The 17,639-nt window shown below is 35.8% G+C and overlaps 1 protein-coding gene across 2 annotated transcripts in view; it reads left to right on the forward strand.

Annotated features, from left to right (window-relative positions):
* Positions 1-17,639, forward strand: part of ca16b (carbonic anhydrase XVI b) — a 155,103-nt gene that overhangs the window by 87,209 nt on the left and 50,255 nt on the right. For both annotated transcript variants that reach the window (XR_003593595.1, XM_028002757.1), the window contains exon 4: positions 9,624-9,772. Coding sequence is in view for 1 of the 2 variants with exons in the window: in XM_028002757.1 (XP_027858558.1) it covers positions 9,624-9,772 (149 nt within the window). In the remaining variant the exon portion in view is untranslated. The remainder of the gene's footprint in view (positions 1-9,623; positions 9,773-17,639) is intronic.

Here is a 17,639-nt window from a genome sequence, read left to right on the forward strand (position 1 = left end):
ACCAGTGATCCTGCTCTGATTTACACAGAATGTAAATATTTTGAAAAATAATTTATTATGTTGCCTAATGTACCAAGGCCCCTCCTCCTCGCCAAAAGCTGTCACACTCAAATAAATCCCTGCCTCAGTCAGTCACTCACCTCTTTCACTGTGTATGAAGTGTCTTTTGGTTAAATTAGATTTTTGTGGGCTCAGGCAAAGTATTTACATTACTAAATTGACATTATTAAATGATTTCATACAGTGTATTTGTAGTTCTAAATATTTAGAATATTTCTTTCTTTTACTTCCCTAATCACACATGACCAAAAATGAAAATTACTCAGTGACTTTATCTAGCAACTTCTTGCAACATTTGAGACAGCAAATGTCTACTTTTCTTCCTGAGAAGTTGGCAAGAATGATTCATACATTTATTGCAGCTATAAAGGAGCTGCAGTAAATGGAAAATGGAATCATTTTCCATCATGAACAATCATTTATTGCACATTTTATGCAGTGTTTAGCTGGATATATTTCAAGTTACCTAATGTATTTGTCCACTTGTATGATGTCTAACTGCATTTTATGCACACTCTAAGAGTTACGAGTTAAGAATAAGAGTTGGTGAAATTGCAATAATGTAAAAGAAAGAAAAGAATTGAGAACATATGAATTAATTGTAACTGATGTTATGTCACTATTCAGACTAAGTGTCGCACAGCCCCAATTTTTTGTAACATTTAGAAATTAATAATAAATTGGCTTAACAGTAGTAGTACGTATTAGCAGTAGTAGCAGTATGTAGAAACCATTTTTTTCTACATAAATGATAGTAGAAAATACTTTTTTTTTTTTCTAATTTGTTGTTATTAGAAAAAGCTGGTTAACACTACGATGTCCTCTGGGCTCACAAAAAAAAAAAAAGAAATAAAGAAATCTGATTTTTAGTTTCTAACTAGGTGACCACTAGCCAGAGCTGGTCATGTGTAAAATTGTCTGATTCTGATCATCAGCTGAGTTCTCAGAAAATCTCTTGTTTTTAAGGATAATGTGAAACATTAGTGTATCTAAGCACTCTGGCCATCAGTTTGTGGTTGAGGTAGTGCTGTAAGCTCAGCACTAATGGGCTCCCATTTATCTTACACCACTGATGTCTTATGCAGCTGTACTTAGCCTGCTGCATTTTCCTGCCTCATGCTGTTTTCTTTTTCCTATCAATATCATCAATATGATGTCATGGCATTGTGAGTTCATGTTCCTGGGTTTCTTGACTATCTATTTTAAAAGGATATACATTAAAAAAAAGTAGGATGACGTAATTCATATGTTTCTATCTGTTCTGTATTCCTGATTGTATTTTAAAATCTTAGCTTTCTATCTGTACTTACACGTCTTCAGCATCCCTGTACATCCTGGGAAATTGATTCCTCCTCCTCAGTAGCGGTGCCTGAGGTTGAAGCTGATGTATAACTTGACCTGACTTGTTTTTGATGTCCTAAAGGAAATGTCTTGCTCTCAGGAGCCGTCATGTTCACCAGCCCGCCACCAACTGTGTCTCTTTCCCATTTGGGGACAATCCTGCAGAGTGCTGTTGCATGTTACAGCTTTTTCTCAGAAAACTGTTGCCTGCTGAGGCTAAGAACCGAAGGATGAAAGACTGATAAAAAACAGTAAAGTTTTGAGTCAGGAAACCCAGCAACAAGACAAGGCTGTGCACAATCCCAGTTAAAGCCAAAACAGAAAGATGTAGATGAAAGTCGATCACCTTGAAATTGCATGTGTCATTAATGTTCATAGTTTCATATTTTTCTTTGGTAGAAATCTTTTGTGTTATAACTTTTTCAAACCAGGCATTCCTAAGAGCCCTCCAAGGGTTTAAGGTACATTTTTGAAAGATTTTTTCTTCTTCTTGCATTCATACCACAGATATGAATGTTGAGATGAAGTAACGGCCTTCAGGTATCCGTTACTTCATCTCCAATTTTATCAATTGGATAAAAATCACAAAACCTCAGCATTAAATTTAAACACATAAACCCAGCTCTTTTGTCAAGGTCTGTTTTTGTTATTTTATTTTATTGCATTGCTGACATTTCATTGGCGTTTTCAAAGTTTTCTGTATTATTGGTAACCCATATGCTCAGGAAAAACATTGTGCACATGTGTTTGTGTCTTAGACTTGAAGAAATTCAATTCAATTCTTGACTGAAGCCACAATATAAAACCTTGTGTACTCTCGACTCGACTCTGAACCAACCTACAATCAATTTTTTCTAGTACATACTTAAAAAATGAGAATATTGCTTAAAAGAAGTAATGTTTTTTGTAAGTCATATCAGAAAGTGAAATATATCCTTATGTAATCATCACACATAGGGAGCTTTTCCAAGACATTATTTCTTGTAAAAATTCAACATTCAGTGTCTCAGAAAATTAGAATAAATGGGAACTGATGATGCCACATCCAGATCAGCTAATTAGCCCTTTAGCTGTCTCCCTCAAAACTCTTACATGAGGACACTGGTGTTTTGACCAGTCATCGTACAGTTGCATTATGATAGCTTCCATTCTGAGGTAAGAGTCCATAATGAAAAAAAGTCCCTCTAGGATCTTATGAACAAACGGGAAAAGGCTTTGAAAGTTACATGAGCTAAAAAGGTTTCTGTGGTTTGAAAGTCTTATGTTTTCCTAACCCCAGATCACCAAAGCCTCTAGGGGGTGTGCCAGAATGGAGTTGTTCAAATCTGTCACAAAAGGGGCATTACCATCACTCACACTATTTAAAAGTCAGCTTTGTAATTAAGAGCTGTGTGAACAGATCTTAAAAAGTTCATTGCGATTGATTACATGACGTTCCCTTGTGCCTTGGCCTGCTTTGAGATCGAGCAGATTAGCTGCCATTCGGACTGCGTTCCTCAACAAAAACACGTCTCTGTAAAATTTCAGGCAACTTCAAACCAAATTCAGCAGGACTCGAAAGCCTCCAGAGACATTTGCATTGATCAAGGATTTACTTTCACACACACTCCCCATCTTTCACAGGCTGTGATTCAAGGTCTTTTTGGCTTAGCTTCTAATTCCTCCTCTGCTGTTTGAGGGTTCACACACACCCAGGGCCGCATTCCTAATGAAACTCCCAAGGCCAGCGAGCATCTCCATTCCCTAGTTTTTCTTGTGTTGCACGCAGGATTACCCCGCTTCAACAACAGCAGAATCAGGGATTTTTGGTCTATTGCAAAGGAGTTGCACAATTATGATAATGTGATGGATAGTTATTTCCTGACCTAATGCTTTCAGTCTGAAAAATCTCCTGCATCATTTCGTCGTCTTCATGCTGTGGGCCTTTAGCTTAAGTAGCGCTGGCACGTTAATACTTCTGGCAGATTCTTTCTCGCCTCACGACAGGAGCTCAGCTCATCCCTCATCACACAAGGTTCCTCTCTCTTCAAATCTTCTTTTCTCTTCTCTTTGTTTATCAAAATATCACACCTATTTTCTTCTGCCAATCCGTAAATCTGTTTGAGTTACTTTAAATTCTTTTCATTTTTTTCCCTCACAACTTATCCGTTATCCTATGTGTTTACTGACAATCTGTGTTTTCTTGTTCACACACTCAATCCCCCCTGGTTTGCTTTGTGTGATGATTAAAAGTGGGCCGTCCTCATTCACAGGCTGACTAAATCCTCATGTAAAGTGAGGGATCAGCCGACAGAGCACCAATTATAATCTGGCTAATGATGTCAAATGTAGACGTGGTAAAAAGGCTTCTAGATTCATCTGATCTCAGTCAGGACAGCAGAGGGATTATAAAACGCCCTGGTCATGTTGTTTCAAGAGACACAGAACATTGAAACATACATAATACTGGTGTGAACATTAAAAAGAGATCATATCAGACCACATTTCCTACTGAACTCATGTAGAAGTGCCCACGGGCAAAACACCGAACCCCAGCTTGCTCCTGTTAGGCGAACGTCTTGAAGAAGCTCATTTGCAGTCGAGGACTTTGTTCACCACAATGATTTGTAAAAAAAAAAAAAAAAAAATGCATTAACATTCTTTTCATAATATATATATATATATATATATATATATATATATATATATAGTACATAGTACATAGTACATACATATATACATGATATATATATCATGTATCTCCAGTGCCTTGCAAAAGTATCACAAACCCTTTGAGCTTTTAAAAAAAAATTTGCATTACAGCCAAAAAACTTGGATGTGTTTTTATGTTGGGTTTTTTTGTTAAACACAAAGTGTTGTATAAATGTGGAATGGAGGGAAAGTGATGCATGTTTTTCAAAACTGTTTATAAGTAAAAATCTGATGTGAATTTGTATTCATGTCTTGATTCAATACTTTGTTGAACCAACTTTCACTGCAATAATAGCTCTGGGGCTTTCAGGATACGTCTCTTCAAGAATACTAGTGTTTAAAGCCCTTTTTGCAAAATAGTTGAGCTCAGTATTGCTGAATGAAGAGCATTTGTGAATAGCGCTTTTCAAGTCTTACGTTCAATCTTACTTGGTTCAAGTAAGAATCAGATAATTAACTGGGGTGTTTACTGGGCTATAACATTAATTTTATTTAAGTCACTCCATTTTAGCTCTTGCTTTCTTTTAGGATTTCTGTGTTTAGCTCCCTTCATTTTCCAATCAACTCTTGCCAGCTTTCTTGTTTTTGCTGAAGAAAAGCACCCGTACCTCATGATGCTGCCACCACCATGCTTCATTGTGGAGAAGTTGTTGGCCTCCACCTTACTTTGTTATGAGGAATGTATTGTCATGTGGATTTGCAGTGTTACTTTTCCTAGCTATATCATATTGTGTGTTGGTTAAAATGTTTTTTGTTCTCTGTCTCTTCAGTCTAGGTAGATTGCCATGTCTTAGTAAGTTTGCAGTGGACCATATTCTTTCCATTTTTATTTGATTGCTTGAGTATGCTTGATATTTTCAAAGTTTATGATCTACACCCTAACCCCATTTTAATCCTCTACAAAACATTTTTCCCAAATCTGTCTCCCGTGTTCCTTGGTTTTCAAGATGGTATTTGTCAAACTTCTCTATTAAACCTCTGAGGCTTTCATAGGAAAGCTGCATCTTCCTGAGATTAAATTACACGCAGGAGGACTCTATTTGCTGATTTCCTGACTGTGTGATGTTTGTTAACAAAAATATATATTTTGGGGCATCTGAGTAAACGGGGGGCAAATACACATGAATGCCACACCTTCTGATTAAAGGAAAAGGAGGACAGAAATAATTGGATCACTTTCCTTTCACTCACAGCTATGCACTGCTTTTTAGGACTAATATATTTTACATTATAAATGCTCTTTTCTCAGTTTTCTCTGAGATTGAACTTGTGTTCTTTCACGTACTTTACCTTCATTTTCAAATTGCAGAAGTATACAAAGTTGTGCTGCCACTGTTGTGTATTCAGTTGAGTCAGCATCTGAATGGTGGAAAGGTTTTCTTTTCTACTATTTAGAAAGCAGTGTAGAAATAAATTCTCATTGCAATCCCCTGGGAGCTGAAACACAAGGTACATAACAAACTGAATAGAAACAGCAAGCTGACAGATAAATTACCACGGAAATAAAGCTGTATTTAATTCAGCTTTTAAATGTGAGACTGATCAATTTTCAGTGGCTGTGCTAACTGGAGTCCCACTGCATTATTGTAATTGTAATTAGGTCACATGATTCTCTATGACTTGCTTTGAGGTCTTGAATAAATTCCTCAACTAATAATTTTATAGATATACAGTTTAGAATAATGCAAACACTTATTGATTTCTGATTTTATTGGATTTTGACTTCACTCCTATAGCCACAGTTATCATCGCTCAAGATATGTCATGTAGTTCCTGGTTGAATTATTTCCTAACAATAAAAGTGTCATGTATTAGACCAAATATGCGAGAGAAGTATCTGAACAAACTACAAACAGTAATTCCATCTTCTTTAACAAAGACGGGTACAATAGCTCTTTAAGGTTCATTTTTTTCTTCATTCTAAGTAAATATTAGTTTTGATTTATAGTTAAATGTGTTAAATGACTCAATTATTCATTAATTTATTGCAACTATACAGAAGCTTTGCAGGTAGCATTCTGTCATAAATAGTTCCATGTTGAAGTCAAAAGATCCTGCTGTAATTTCAAAAGTGACATTTTAAACTATCTTTAACATTGTATATAAGCCAAGGGCACAATTAGTGCAGTTAGCAATATTAGCATTAGCATTATTTTCATTTCCAAGGATGTCTTTTATCCTTTTTCCTTCCTCCTCACAATATAAAAATAAAGAGCTTTCAGTTTTCTTCCATCAGTATCAATTCTCAAGCTGCTCAGCTATTGTGACTTTATTGATCCCAAAAAACTATAATATTTGAGATTCAGGGGAAAAAAATCAGAAACTCTTGAGCTTCAATTTCTCAGTTTTTAAGCATCTCTTCTACAGCTGTACAATACATCAAATAACAATAATCATCACAATATTAACTACTTTTTAAATGTGGTATTTGGTGACATTTTAGAGACCATACATTTAACCCCTGCCTACCTTTAAACTATTTGGGTAGTTGGCTTGATTTTCATAGTCTTTTATTTTTTACATATTCTTTACAAGGCGACTGAGATTTGAAACCTCAGGGAGAGTAGCAAGGACATTATGTTGATGAAAAGGAGATGTGTGTTTTTTTTTTAAGTGCTGATCTCGATTTACTATTATGCAGTGGTGAAAATATGCTCACTTATTTCATTTTTAAATTAAATATCTGATTGGGCCAATTTCCTGCCTGATTCTAATATGTCTCTGATTTATCAATTCAGATTGTAGCCAAGAACTCTCACATAAAAACAAAAACTGAGCTTAAGGTTCCTTGATTGGTTTGAATCCAATGAATCAAAAAAGTGTACCACAATACCTTCAGCTGGTTAATACATTTGTATATCAACAATGGTTATAAAGGTCTTATTGCATCTAATTAATTGGTGGGAGAAAGTCAGATTTTTCCCACCTTTTCACTTGTACTTAATAGAGCAATTCAGATTAAGAGAAAATTGACCTATTCAGACCTATGGCCATTTGACTGATTGATCCATTTTGAACCATACTCTTAAGTTTGTCCAATTCTGTCAGAACTTTCTCCACCTTTTTAGCTTTAGTAAGTAAAATCTTCTACCAGGCTGCAGAAACATTGTTTTTTTTAGTGCCACATGATGCTTGTTTTTTCCCTTCACAGTTTCTCTTCAGAAGGGAGTGAGGAAACTAAAGTTATGACAGCTTTTCTACATAATACAAGGAGTAAATATGGCTTCTCAAGGACTCTTGTCTGTTTTCTTGCCATGTCTTTCCACATTCTTTTGATACCTTTGTCAAATTGTGCTAATGTAAAAGTGCTTGCAGGTGCTGCTTGTGGTAATGGGAAACTGTAACAGAATGTCGTGTCTATTATTATGTCGAACCCCATTTGGAAACACTCTCAGCAGTGTAATTCAACAGGATTATCACTGCTATGATTCCCTTTGTGGTGTGCTTGGGAGCTATATAAGGTACCACCCCCACCCCCCTCCCATCAGCAAACCGTGACCAACTCTCACTGATTTCCACGCAACCCCCAGTCACGGTCCCCCATTGTTTTTTAACCTAACCCTGTTCTCAGTCATCTAAGTCGTGGAAAGCGTAACATTCCAAGTTCAAACACAGCAAAATTGAGCTACAATTGCATCACAAATGGACAATTTGGACATGAACTTAATAGTTCCATGCGTCTTTGCACTAACCAGCGTGAAACTGTCAACATTCAAAGAGCCAGCCCCAGGCTTGCCACAATGTGTTTTCTGTTTATAGCTGGGTTTTATACCGGATATTAAACGCTATCATCTGTTTGGACTGAAAAGCGGGTCTTGCTCAGGCATTATAGACTTTCCCATTCCATTCCACCCCTCCCTGATCTCTGATCTTCATCATCTTGTCTACATTTCCAGTATGTCCTCTGTGTTGTCTGGAGCACTTGCACTGGGCTCCGAGTCAAGTTCAGATGAAAATCATATTTATCTTACTGTTGGGTCCAGAGATCAGGCTATTCCCATCCGCTGATGTCTCTTCTCATATTGAATTGTGATGTAAACAGCGATGGCATGCTGTGAGTGGATTTTTTAAATCTAATTTTATGAAAACCAAGAGATCCTAACTTTTTTTTAGCATCATATATCTTGTTAGCCCGTGCCCATGTTTATCTAATAAACCATGCCTGTTATATTAGTGTTTCTTTTTTTATTTTACAAGCCTGGAAAGTTTTCACGCATTGGGAGTCACAGATATAATTACCCAGCAGTCATCTGTATGACAATGAATAATTTAATAGATGTCAACCGTATGTTTGCTTATGATCTTTGTTGGATACTATTTTTGAAGTCTTATTTATCTGCATGTAGTGATGTAATAAATACAATGTCAATACAATCAGAAGTAACATAAAATTCGACCAAATGTAGTTAAAAAAAAAGTAATTATATATAAAACAGAAAAAATGAATCCTCTGAAAAAGTTCTTATACCAGGCAGTGAGTCTTAATGATATTAGATGAGAGAAAATGTGAAAATGCCTGCTATTCTGCAGAGGCAGAGCAGCTGCATTACAGCCTTGTAAAAAGCTACCATGTGGATAAAGATCACAAGGCATCTGGATGCCATCGAGTCTTCCTTACAAGTCGTGCAACAATTAGAGAGATGGTGCCTTTGACTGAACCTGTGCACTGCACTTCTCGCAGTCAACCAGGGATTTCAAGGACACTGGGGGGAAGCATGTTAGTGCTCTCTGAATAGCACATCACAAGCATCTTTGTGGAGGTGCACGCCACTAATGTTGCATTTAACGATTTTTTTCACACAGGCTTAAAGACACATATCATGTCAGGTTTCTGGATTTCTGCAAGGGTTTGTGCCCTCATGGGTCCTCACTTCACACAAAGTCAAGAATATTTGAGATTCAACAGGCCATTTATACCATGAATGGCACAGGGAACAAAAGCAGATTAATCGTGAATGTTGTGGTTTTATATATATATATGAGTATATATATATAAATATATATATAAATATATATAAAGGAGGAGGAAAATAAATTGTTTTATCAAATATCAACAACATAGGTCTTAAACGATGGGATATTTAAAACAGTGCCTATGAAAAGAGTACTCACCCCTGTTAAAACACACATTTTGTGACTTATAAAACTAGAATCTGATAAATATATATATTTTTGTCTTGATATTTTAATGTTGAACTTTTTCCTGTAGTTCAACTGAAAACAATAAGTAATAGAGAAAGCTGAAAAACCAAGTTGCGTAAGCATATAGACGTTTAGGCTAACTCTTACAATACCAAATTGTGGCTTTTTTTCCCTCTTTCCTCTTAAAAGATCCACTGTTTGTAATACAAATGCAAAAATTATTTCAGAAAAATAAATGTTTAAACAAAAATAAGCTACCATTATCCTGGGATGAGCTTCTTTGCTAATTAAACACAATATGACAGTATAATTTTCTTTCGTCTGCCTTTCTTTAAGTGTGCTTGAATATCTGTCTTTGATTCAATTTCTCCATCCCTCTTTGTCTCCAGTTGCTGTGCTGCTGAAGGATGACTACTTTGTAAGAGGCGCTGGACTGCCAGGGCGCTTTAAGGCTGAGAAGATGGAGTTTCACTGGGGCCAGAGTAATGGATCAGCAGGCTCAGAGCACAGCATAAATGGCAGAAGGTTCCCCGTAGAGGTAAAACGTCATGTTGCTACACACAGTTTGACAAATGTCCAAGGTTCAGTACTGAAGGTCAGCACTGAATCGTTAGTGCGGTGTTCAAATAGATTATAACTTAATACTCCTCCTAAACTATTTAATTAATGAACCCTAAAGTAAAGGTTAAGGCACGTTTTGGTGTGTAGATTTCACTGAAACCTTTTAGTCGTGAACTCAGTGGTGCTTTAAAAATGTTGGTATTTAAACCCTCAAAAGCTCAGGGGTGTCAGAACTGAGAGAATATCCTGATGCCTTTCACAGTTTTACTTCTTTTCCAAGATACTCAAATGTTTGAACTTTATACAAAATCCATTAGGGGACCTTAAAGTAAATCCATTTCACAGAGTAGCTAAGAAATGTGGTTATTTTTACAGAAATGATTGAGGAGTGACTGTATCAAACAGCAGAAAAAAATCTATTTGTGGTCAGTTTTTCAATTCACTTTTATGTAAATGGATAATCAAAATATATGCTTTTAATCTATGTATGTGTCATTGAATTAGAATGCCACTATTTTCACTTAGTTTAGCATTTCAACTCAAAAAGAAAAAACACATACATACAGAGTGACACATGTTTCAAGTGTTCATCTAATAAAATATCATTTGAGATAATTTGAGTATTATCCAATAAAACAGCTATTTAAATATAGAAATACTGTAGCCTTCACATCCATGTGGAAGGCTGATTCCATGCGATGCTGTCCAGCAGACATCATTATTGACAGAAGTGCTTCAGGATTTTATATGGATACAATAAATTCACATTTTCCTCATTGGTTCTTTCTTATGTGTGTTCCCAGCACTCCCAGTGACCTTTAACATGTTTGGTATTGTAATCTGTGTGTCAGCTGTAGGCATCCACCGTGGTGAGACCATATCCAACAGGGTGAATGTTGTATTAGCATGCAAAGTACAAACTCAAAATTCTTGGAATGCATTAGCAAGTTCAGCATTTTTGCATGCTGAACGTTTAGTTTGTGAATAATCATTGATGTATGCCAGTACTAAGACCTAAAGTATTTAAATAAGATTAAATATACAGCATAAAGCTGAAAGACTGAAAGATAATCCATATTAACAAAAGTGCAATATACTCAGACTGCTTAGAGTTGTGTTGGTTAATGGATTCTGAGAAGTGTTAATAAACTGCAACATATTTTTAATTTCTAATTTAATCATTTTTAGAGAGATTACAGTTAATTTACTGGAAGACGACCTCATATAGAAATGAGTGAAAAAAATCTTAGCCTTTACCGCTTCTTTTTGACAACTTTTTTCTTTTTTTGCTTTGCGCAAGGTTTTTATTGCAAATTGGGTTTGTGGAATTTTCAAAGATGTGGGAATTTATCAGACGTGGAGGCTTTTACAGGAATCACTCAAGCTGTAGTATACAACTGACTGAGAAACGGGGGAACAGATTGCCAGTAATAAAGGCAAAGCAACAAAAATCATCAAAAACTTTTATAAAAGAGATTTGAAGGGTATAAAGTCCTGGAATCCTCAGTTATGATTTATTTTGAATAATGGATTAAAGTACAAATCTCACTCTTTTTTATGTCATTCAGGGAATAACTTCTAACTGCCTTTTATTCTTTTTTAATATAATTTACAGTAGTATTTCTTTTCTAAATTGAATTTGAATATGTCTCATACATTTTAAATTCAGTAGGATTAAAGTCCGTGTTGTTTTTATTTTTCAACAATTTTATGTAAAATCATATTAATTAGTCTACATTTAATAGTGTATGAAAACAGGAAATTGTTGGTTTTCTTCCTGTCCATGTTAAATCCAAAGACGAGGCAAGCAGCGTCTTTCTGTTTGTTCTTAGCCCTCTTCTTTGGAGCCTTCTCTTCCGCCACAGCTTTTTGATGCTGAATGGCTGGGTAATTAGATTTATTTTTGCCACATCATTTTGTGTTCAGCGTAGTGTTAAAGGGCATTGGATTATATACAGCCATTATAAAGCTGTTGTGCATATGGCGCCTTTGATGGTGTGCTTCTAAATAATATGATGGAATTTACTTTAATGGCCAATTTGGCTGCTGTTAAGATGGGAGGGGAGAAAAAGCAAAGAGAAGAAGAAAATTATGCCCTCCAGGTACATAATTCATAGATCTGAAATGTAGATTTTTGTTGCAAGGCTTGTCTTTGTGTGTAGACCAAGGTTTCTGCAGTGACTTCTCTGTGAAGGAGCATGGATTCCAAAGCTAATCTGCTCTCTCAGTATAAATTAGTCGTATAATGCATACCTGCAAATGGGTAGATGTCAAGGATTAAATAGCTCAGCTTGTTTCGAGAGGAGAGAAGGGGAGAAAAAAAAGCTACAAAATTTTTATGTATGAGAGAAACAAACTAAATTTCGCTTGATGGTGATCTCTGCGATGTGTCTTTTTATAGCCGTATAGGAAATGTGTCTAAACAGCCTGAGTAAGCTTTAACACCTGGACACCATATGCTGCAAATGACTGCATAGAAACTAGTCAGCAAGCAAGCAAGCAGAAGAAAGTAAGCAAGCATAAGTGCTGGGAGGAGGGTGAATGACTCAAATAGTCAGCTTTTGCCAGTTTTCAAGACGGCAAGCCTTGACCAAACATGCTTAAAGGACACATATGCTCTTTTCCTTCTTTTTTTTACAAGTTGATACAATTTATTGAGGTTGTAAGAAAATGTCGGTGTCATGCTTCAGTCAAAGTAACACTGAAAGAGAGCATGCAACACCATCCCTTTTGAGACTTTAATTTACACCTGCATGCAGAGCCTCCAACACTAGGCCAGGAAGCGACCCTAGCTTTTTCACAGGGCCTGCCTCTCTGGTATTCAGCAACCTTTGAAGCACAATGTGAAAGCCCACAGCCTGAACTCACTAGGAAACTCAGAAAATCAGGCTCCAATTATTTGGCAGAACTTAAATATAGTTGAAACCAGATATTTACATACACCAGATAAAAAGGCACATGCAATTTTTCTTTCACTGTCTGAAATTAAATCAGGCAAACCTTTTCTTGTTTTAGGTCATTTAGAATGATCACAGTTATTTCTGTTTGCTAAATAACCTTGCACTAACACTTCTTAGAAACCTTTTGTGAGTGTCTTCAAATACATAAGTTTACATATATCTGGCCAGTATCGAGGGTAGTTGTCTTTTAACCACAATGACTTGGGTCAAACGTTTTCTGTTGCCTTTCAACCTAAAACAAGAGAAGTTTGGTTTGATTGTGTGTGTCTGCTTTTGTTTGGAGTGTTTAAATAGCTGGCTTCTATTATACTTTTTTTTCTCAGTGGTAGTTTGATTATACCTAATATAATATGCATGCACATTTTAAAACCCTGTTGGGAAAGCATTATGTTTATTTCTTCTGTCAAATTTTTGTTATATCTGCTAATAGAACTGGGATAAATTTAAATTTCATAGGATTCTGTTAAGAAGTTAGAACTAGTAATTATCTATAAGTAGTTTTCCCATTTGTTTTGCTTGTGATCTCTGTTTGGAGCAGTTAATTTAAATAAAATATGAGTACAAGATTTTGAAGATTATGACACACTGATCAACCCAAAATAGGCTTAAAACTGCATTTGAGTAGAATACAGGACACGTTCTTGCTGGTTGCTGACGGGAAACATCCCTCTGGTATGAATGTACATACAGTCATTGCAGCAATAACACCACAACCAAAAGGTATAAATGTCAAAGGGGTGAAATGATAAAGTGAAATTGGTGTTCAAATTGTTAATATTAATGCAAATGTTACATATTTTTTGTATCCCCTGGCACTTCTTTACTGGTTACTCTGGTCTACACATTCCATTTTGAAATATTTGCTTGTGCATGTGGAGGTCAATCCAACAAACTGCGACCCACCATGGTCCCTCTGCAAATACCCATAAACTGCTGCAGCAGTAAGCATATTGAGCAAATGTGTTGGTGGTTTAAAGGTATATAATACAGTGTTCGCATGAACCACTTTGACATTTATGAGAGTACAGGTGATATGATACTGTGGAAGTCTCCTTTTGTCTCACTTTGACTAGATATTAGCTGAGGGACTAGTTTGCATTATCAAAGTTAAGGTGCTAAGAGAGTTTTTTGATGCAGATCAGCTATTCTGTGCTCATAATGAAACATAGGTTGGTATGAACAAGGAATGCAAAAGACATATTTTTTGTACTAGAATAATCTTAACATGCGGTATCTAATTCCCATGATATAATAACCTTTTGCAAAAAAATAATCAAAAATGTAAAACATTACCAAAGAATGTTTATTTAAAACAAAACTTCAACAATTATTCCTATAATTACATTTTGACTATTACATATAGCTGAAACAGCTGAAACACTGACTTCTTTTAAATCTCAACTAAAAACCCACCTGTTTAGAATTGTATTTGAAATGTAATCAATTACAAATTTATGGATGGAACTTGACTTAATGCTTTGTTTTGATTATTGATTCTATATTGCATTGTGATTCTGTGTTTGTAATGATGTAAAGCACTTTGAAATGTCTTGCTGCTGAAATGTGCTATACAAATAAAATTTGATTGATTGATTGATATAGTAATACTGCCCTATGCACTTGCTTTGCAAAAAGCAACAACAAAAACCTCTTTCAATTTAGCAACAGTTTTTAATGATTGTTTTGCTGTATGTTAGGGTTTTTTTTAATGTTAGTATGTCAAGATGATATCAGCTGGTTCATTAGTCAGGCTATCTGCTACAGTGGTCAGCTGCCTAAGAGACCTGTAATGCATAGCTTGCCAGCTTTAGTTTTGCTTTAGTTTTTGTGTTAGCTTAATAATTCTGTTTTGTCCTTTTTGCAAGCAAGGAAGAATATAGTGTCCCTTTGAGCTAGTAGCTCAGCAGTGCACATCAACCGAGGAGTGGAGCAGTACTTTGTTGCTCTATGCTTCATACAGCAGCAGAAGACTTGGATAACTCCAAGGGTTTTGTATTATATCTTATTAAAATTAACTTAAACTTCTATGACAAAAATATTTTGTAGTTTTGAATCTGTAGGTTTTTTTTTTTTTAAATAATTGGTATATCTATTTTACAATAGTAACCATCCCATCCTTACCCATTAATGTCAACAGAACCCCACTTCAAAATATCCGAACTGTCCCTTTAAGAAAAATGCTTAGACACAGTTTTACCTTGTTACAAAGTATTCAAAGTATTCAGTGACTAATGGGAGAATTATTTTACCTGACTGTAAAAAAGCACACAAGTAAGAGGCCAATGACTTAATTATTTACTAGATTTTTCTATATTATTATTATTATTATTATTATTATTATTATTGTTGTTGTTGTTGTTGTGGTTGTTGTTATTTGTGTTCCTAGTGTCTTTATTGTTTCAGATCATTGTTTTAGGTTTGCTTACATTATTCCAGCTTGATATGTCCCCATCTTCTTGTGCCATAACTCTTTTATAAGCAACACACAAAGAACAGCAATTCTAGATGGGATTTCTGTTGCACAGAGTATGATGATGGCTGAGGAGGGAAAAGTGGGTCAGCAAACACTTCTCATGGCAACTTCCATCACACCAGTGTGTGTAAAAAAAAAAAATACATTACCACGACTTTTCATACAAGAGGGACAACAAAGCAACTTCTGCCTTTGTAGCTGTTAACTACACATGTAGATACTCATGACACACCACAGGAGCAACAGAATTGGAGGTCTGCTTTTTAAAAATTTTCTCTTATTGATAAGTCAGAATACATAAATCAAGCATGATGTATTATTCCACAGTGTGAAGCAGAAGGTATAAGTAAAATGAAATGATGAATGGTTGAAGGGAAATGTGGTTGTGTAGGAGCTAGCCCTTAGCCATTTGACTGCTTCATCTTGTAAGAGTTGCTTTTTTCATTTTTCAAATTTACGACGCTGAACAATTTGATATATTTCAGATTACATTAAATCTGACAGGATGTGTGCAGCTGAATTGTGTACGTTATACAGCTTGTATAAATGTTTGTTCTCAGTGTAGCCAGTATCCTTTCATAGTAGAGGTCGGGTTTTGTTTTGTGGAACGTGTGTTTTGTTCAAGATATGAGCAGCAGACCAAGAAGCCTGATCTCCCAGACTTGTTTATCTGTGAACTAAAACTGCTCTCCAAGCTTTCTTTTTAATTATCTTTCACTACAAATGAGTCACATTCAGCCTTGAGTCAGATGTCAAGCATATTTGTTCACAGCAGAGGAAAGGGCTTTTATCTGAAGCTTCAAAATACACAGATTGGTTGCATGTGTACAAGAGGTGAAATACAAATTTAGTTACAATGAGTCATGTTATGGAGCAGATCTGGCTTTTTAGCTTAGATATCTTTAACTCCTCCCAAAAAAGGAAAGTGCCCAATGGAGTGCTTGGCCCGTGGCCCCTGAGCTTGACATTAATCTAACTATGTTCTTTTTCTTGGGAGTGAAGTGGGGAAATCGATAGATGGACCACCTGTTCACTCAAACAGCGCTATGACAAATGAAAGTGTGGAGTTTTTTTTTCTCCCCTCAGGGATCCTCAGGGAGATCTTTTCCTATAATGTATTAGGTTGTCGCTGAGGTTAGATTAATTATACATGGATTACAAATCACACCTTGGAAGGGTATACGTTTGCACAACCAGCACTAAGAGCATATGAATAAGTATTACTGTGGGCATACAGTAAGGAAGATAAAAGCTCCACTGAAAGCAAGGAAAAAGTAGGAAATGGAAGAGTGTTGGATGAGTCAAGACTGACCCAGGCAGAGCCCAGGAGCTAAATGCAGTGCACTATAAGAAACGCATGCAGAAAATGAAAACCAGCTGCACGCACCAAATCCTGTGCTTTTAGAAAGAAAATCACCAGCTTCAATACACATGTATGTGAAGAAAATGATGAAAATTTAGATATAACACGCAGAATTGAAACCTAAAACGTGTTTAGAGAAATTAGGGTTTGATACCCTGCCCTGCCTCATGTTAGAGTCTCATGGAGCAAGTCTCTGCACCCGACAAACATCCCTCTGATGTTCTCATCAGTAGGCATGGGCCTGTGTGAGATTCTCAGTTTTTGATTAAAACTTGATTAAAACTACCACAGTTTCACAGCATCACAGTACTGACACGTAAAAATTTATAACTTGATCCAATTTTGCTTATTTCAAACAAAAGGAACAAGAAATCCAGTGCCTTTCTTCTTTCTTCTTATAAATATACCAGATCTTTATGTAGCTGGATATATATTTGTGACTGGGAATACTGTATTTCCAACAACCTTGTCTTTGTTTTAAGTGAGGGAAAAGTGTAAAAGTCTTCTTTCAGCAAGCTGCCTTATGCTCCTTACAACCAGAGACAAGTCATCACTCTTGCACTCTCTAGCATCTCACTAGTGAAAATGTCGAGAGTTTCAAAAGCAGTAACCATTCCATGCCTACATCTTTTTATTTTGTTTTTTCCTAATAAGAATGATGGGTGGCAAGCTTCTACAACTAGAATATTTACAAACCTTCAATTTGTCCTTTTTCGGAGGTGAGGAAGGGAAAAACTGGAACTTACCCAAGGTGAGTGTGTACTAGTTACAAATACTGTAACCAGCTAGGCTTGGTTATTCTTATGATGATAACTATTAGTATTTTGCAACACAAGCCAATAGCATAGCATTTTGCTCAAAACAGTGACTATAGTCTCAAATAGTTGGTTGTACAGGATGATGTGTGTCACTATGTTAAGTTCAGTATTGGGAAAAAATGCAATAACTTGCAGTAGATAAATAAGTAAAAAGTGTATTTCTTCTTTGTGTTCCAGGAAAACATTGTTCCTTGATATTAAAAAGTATGTCCAGCTACTGAGAACATAGA

The sequence above is a fragment of the Xiphophorus couchianus genome, chromosome 20 (genome assembly GCF_001444195.1).
Source record: "Xiphophorus couchianus chromosome 20, X_couchianus-1.0, whole genome shotgun sequence".
Lineage (NCBI taxonomy): Eukaryota > Metazoa > Chordata > Actinopteri > Cyprinodontiformes > Poeciliidae > Xiphophorus > Xiphophorus couchianus.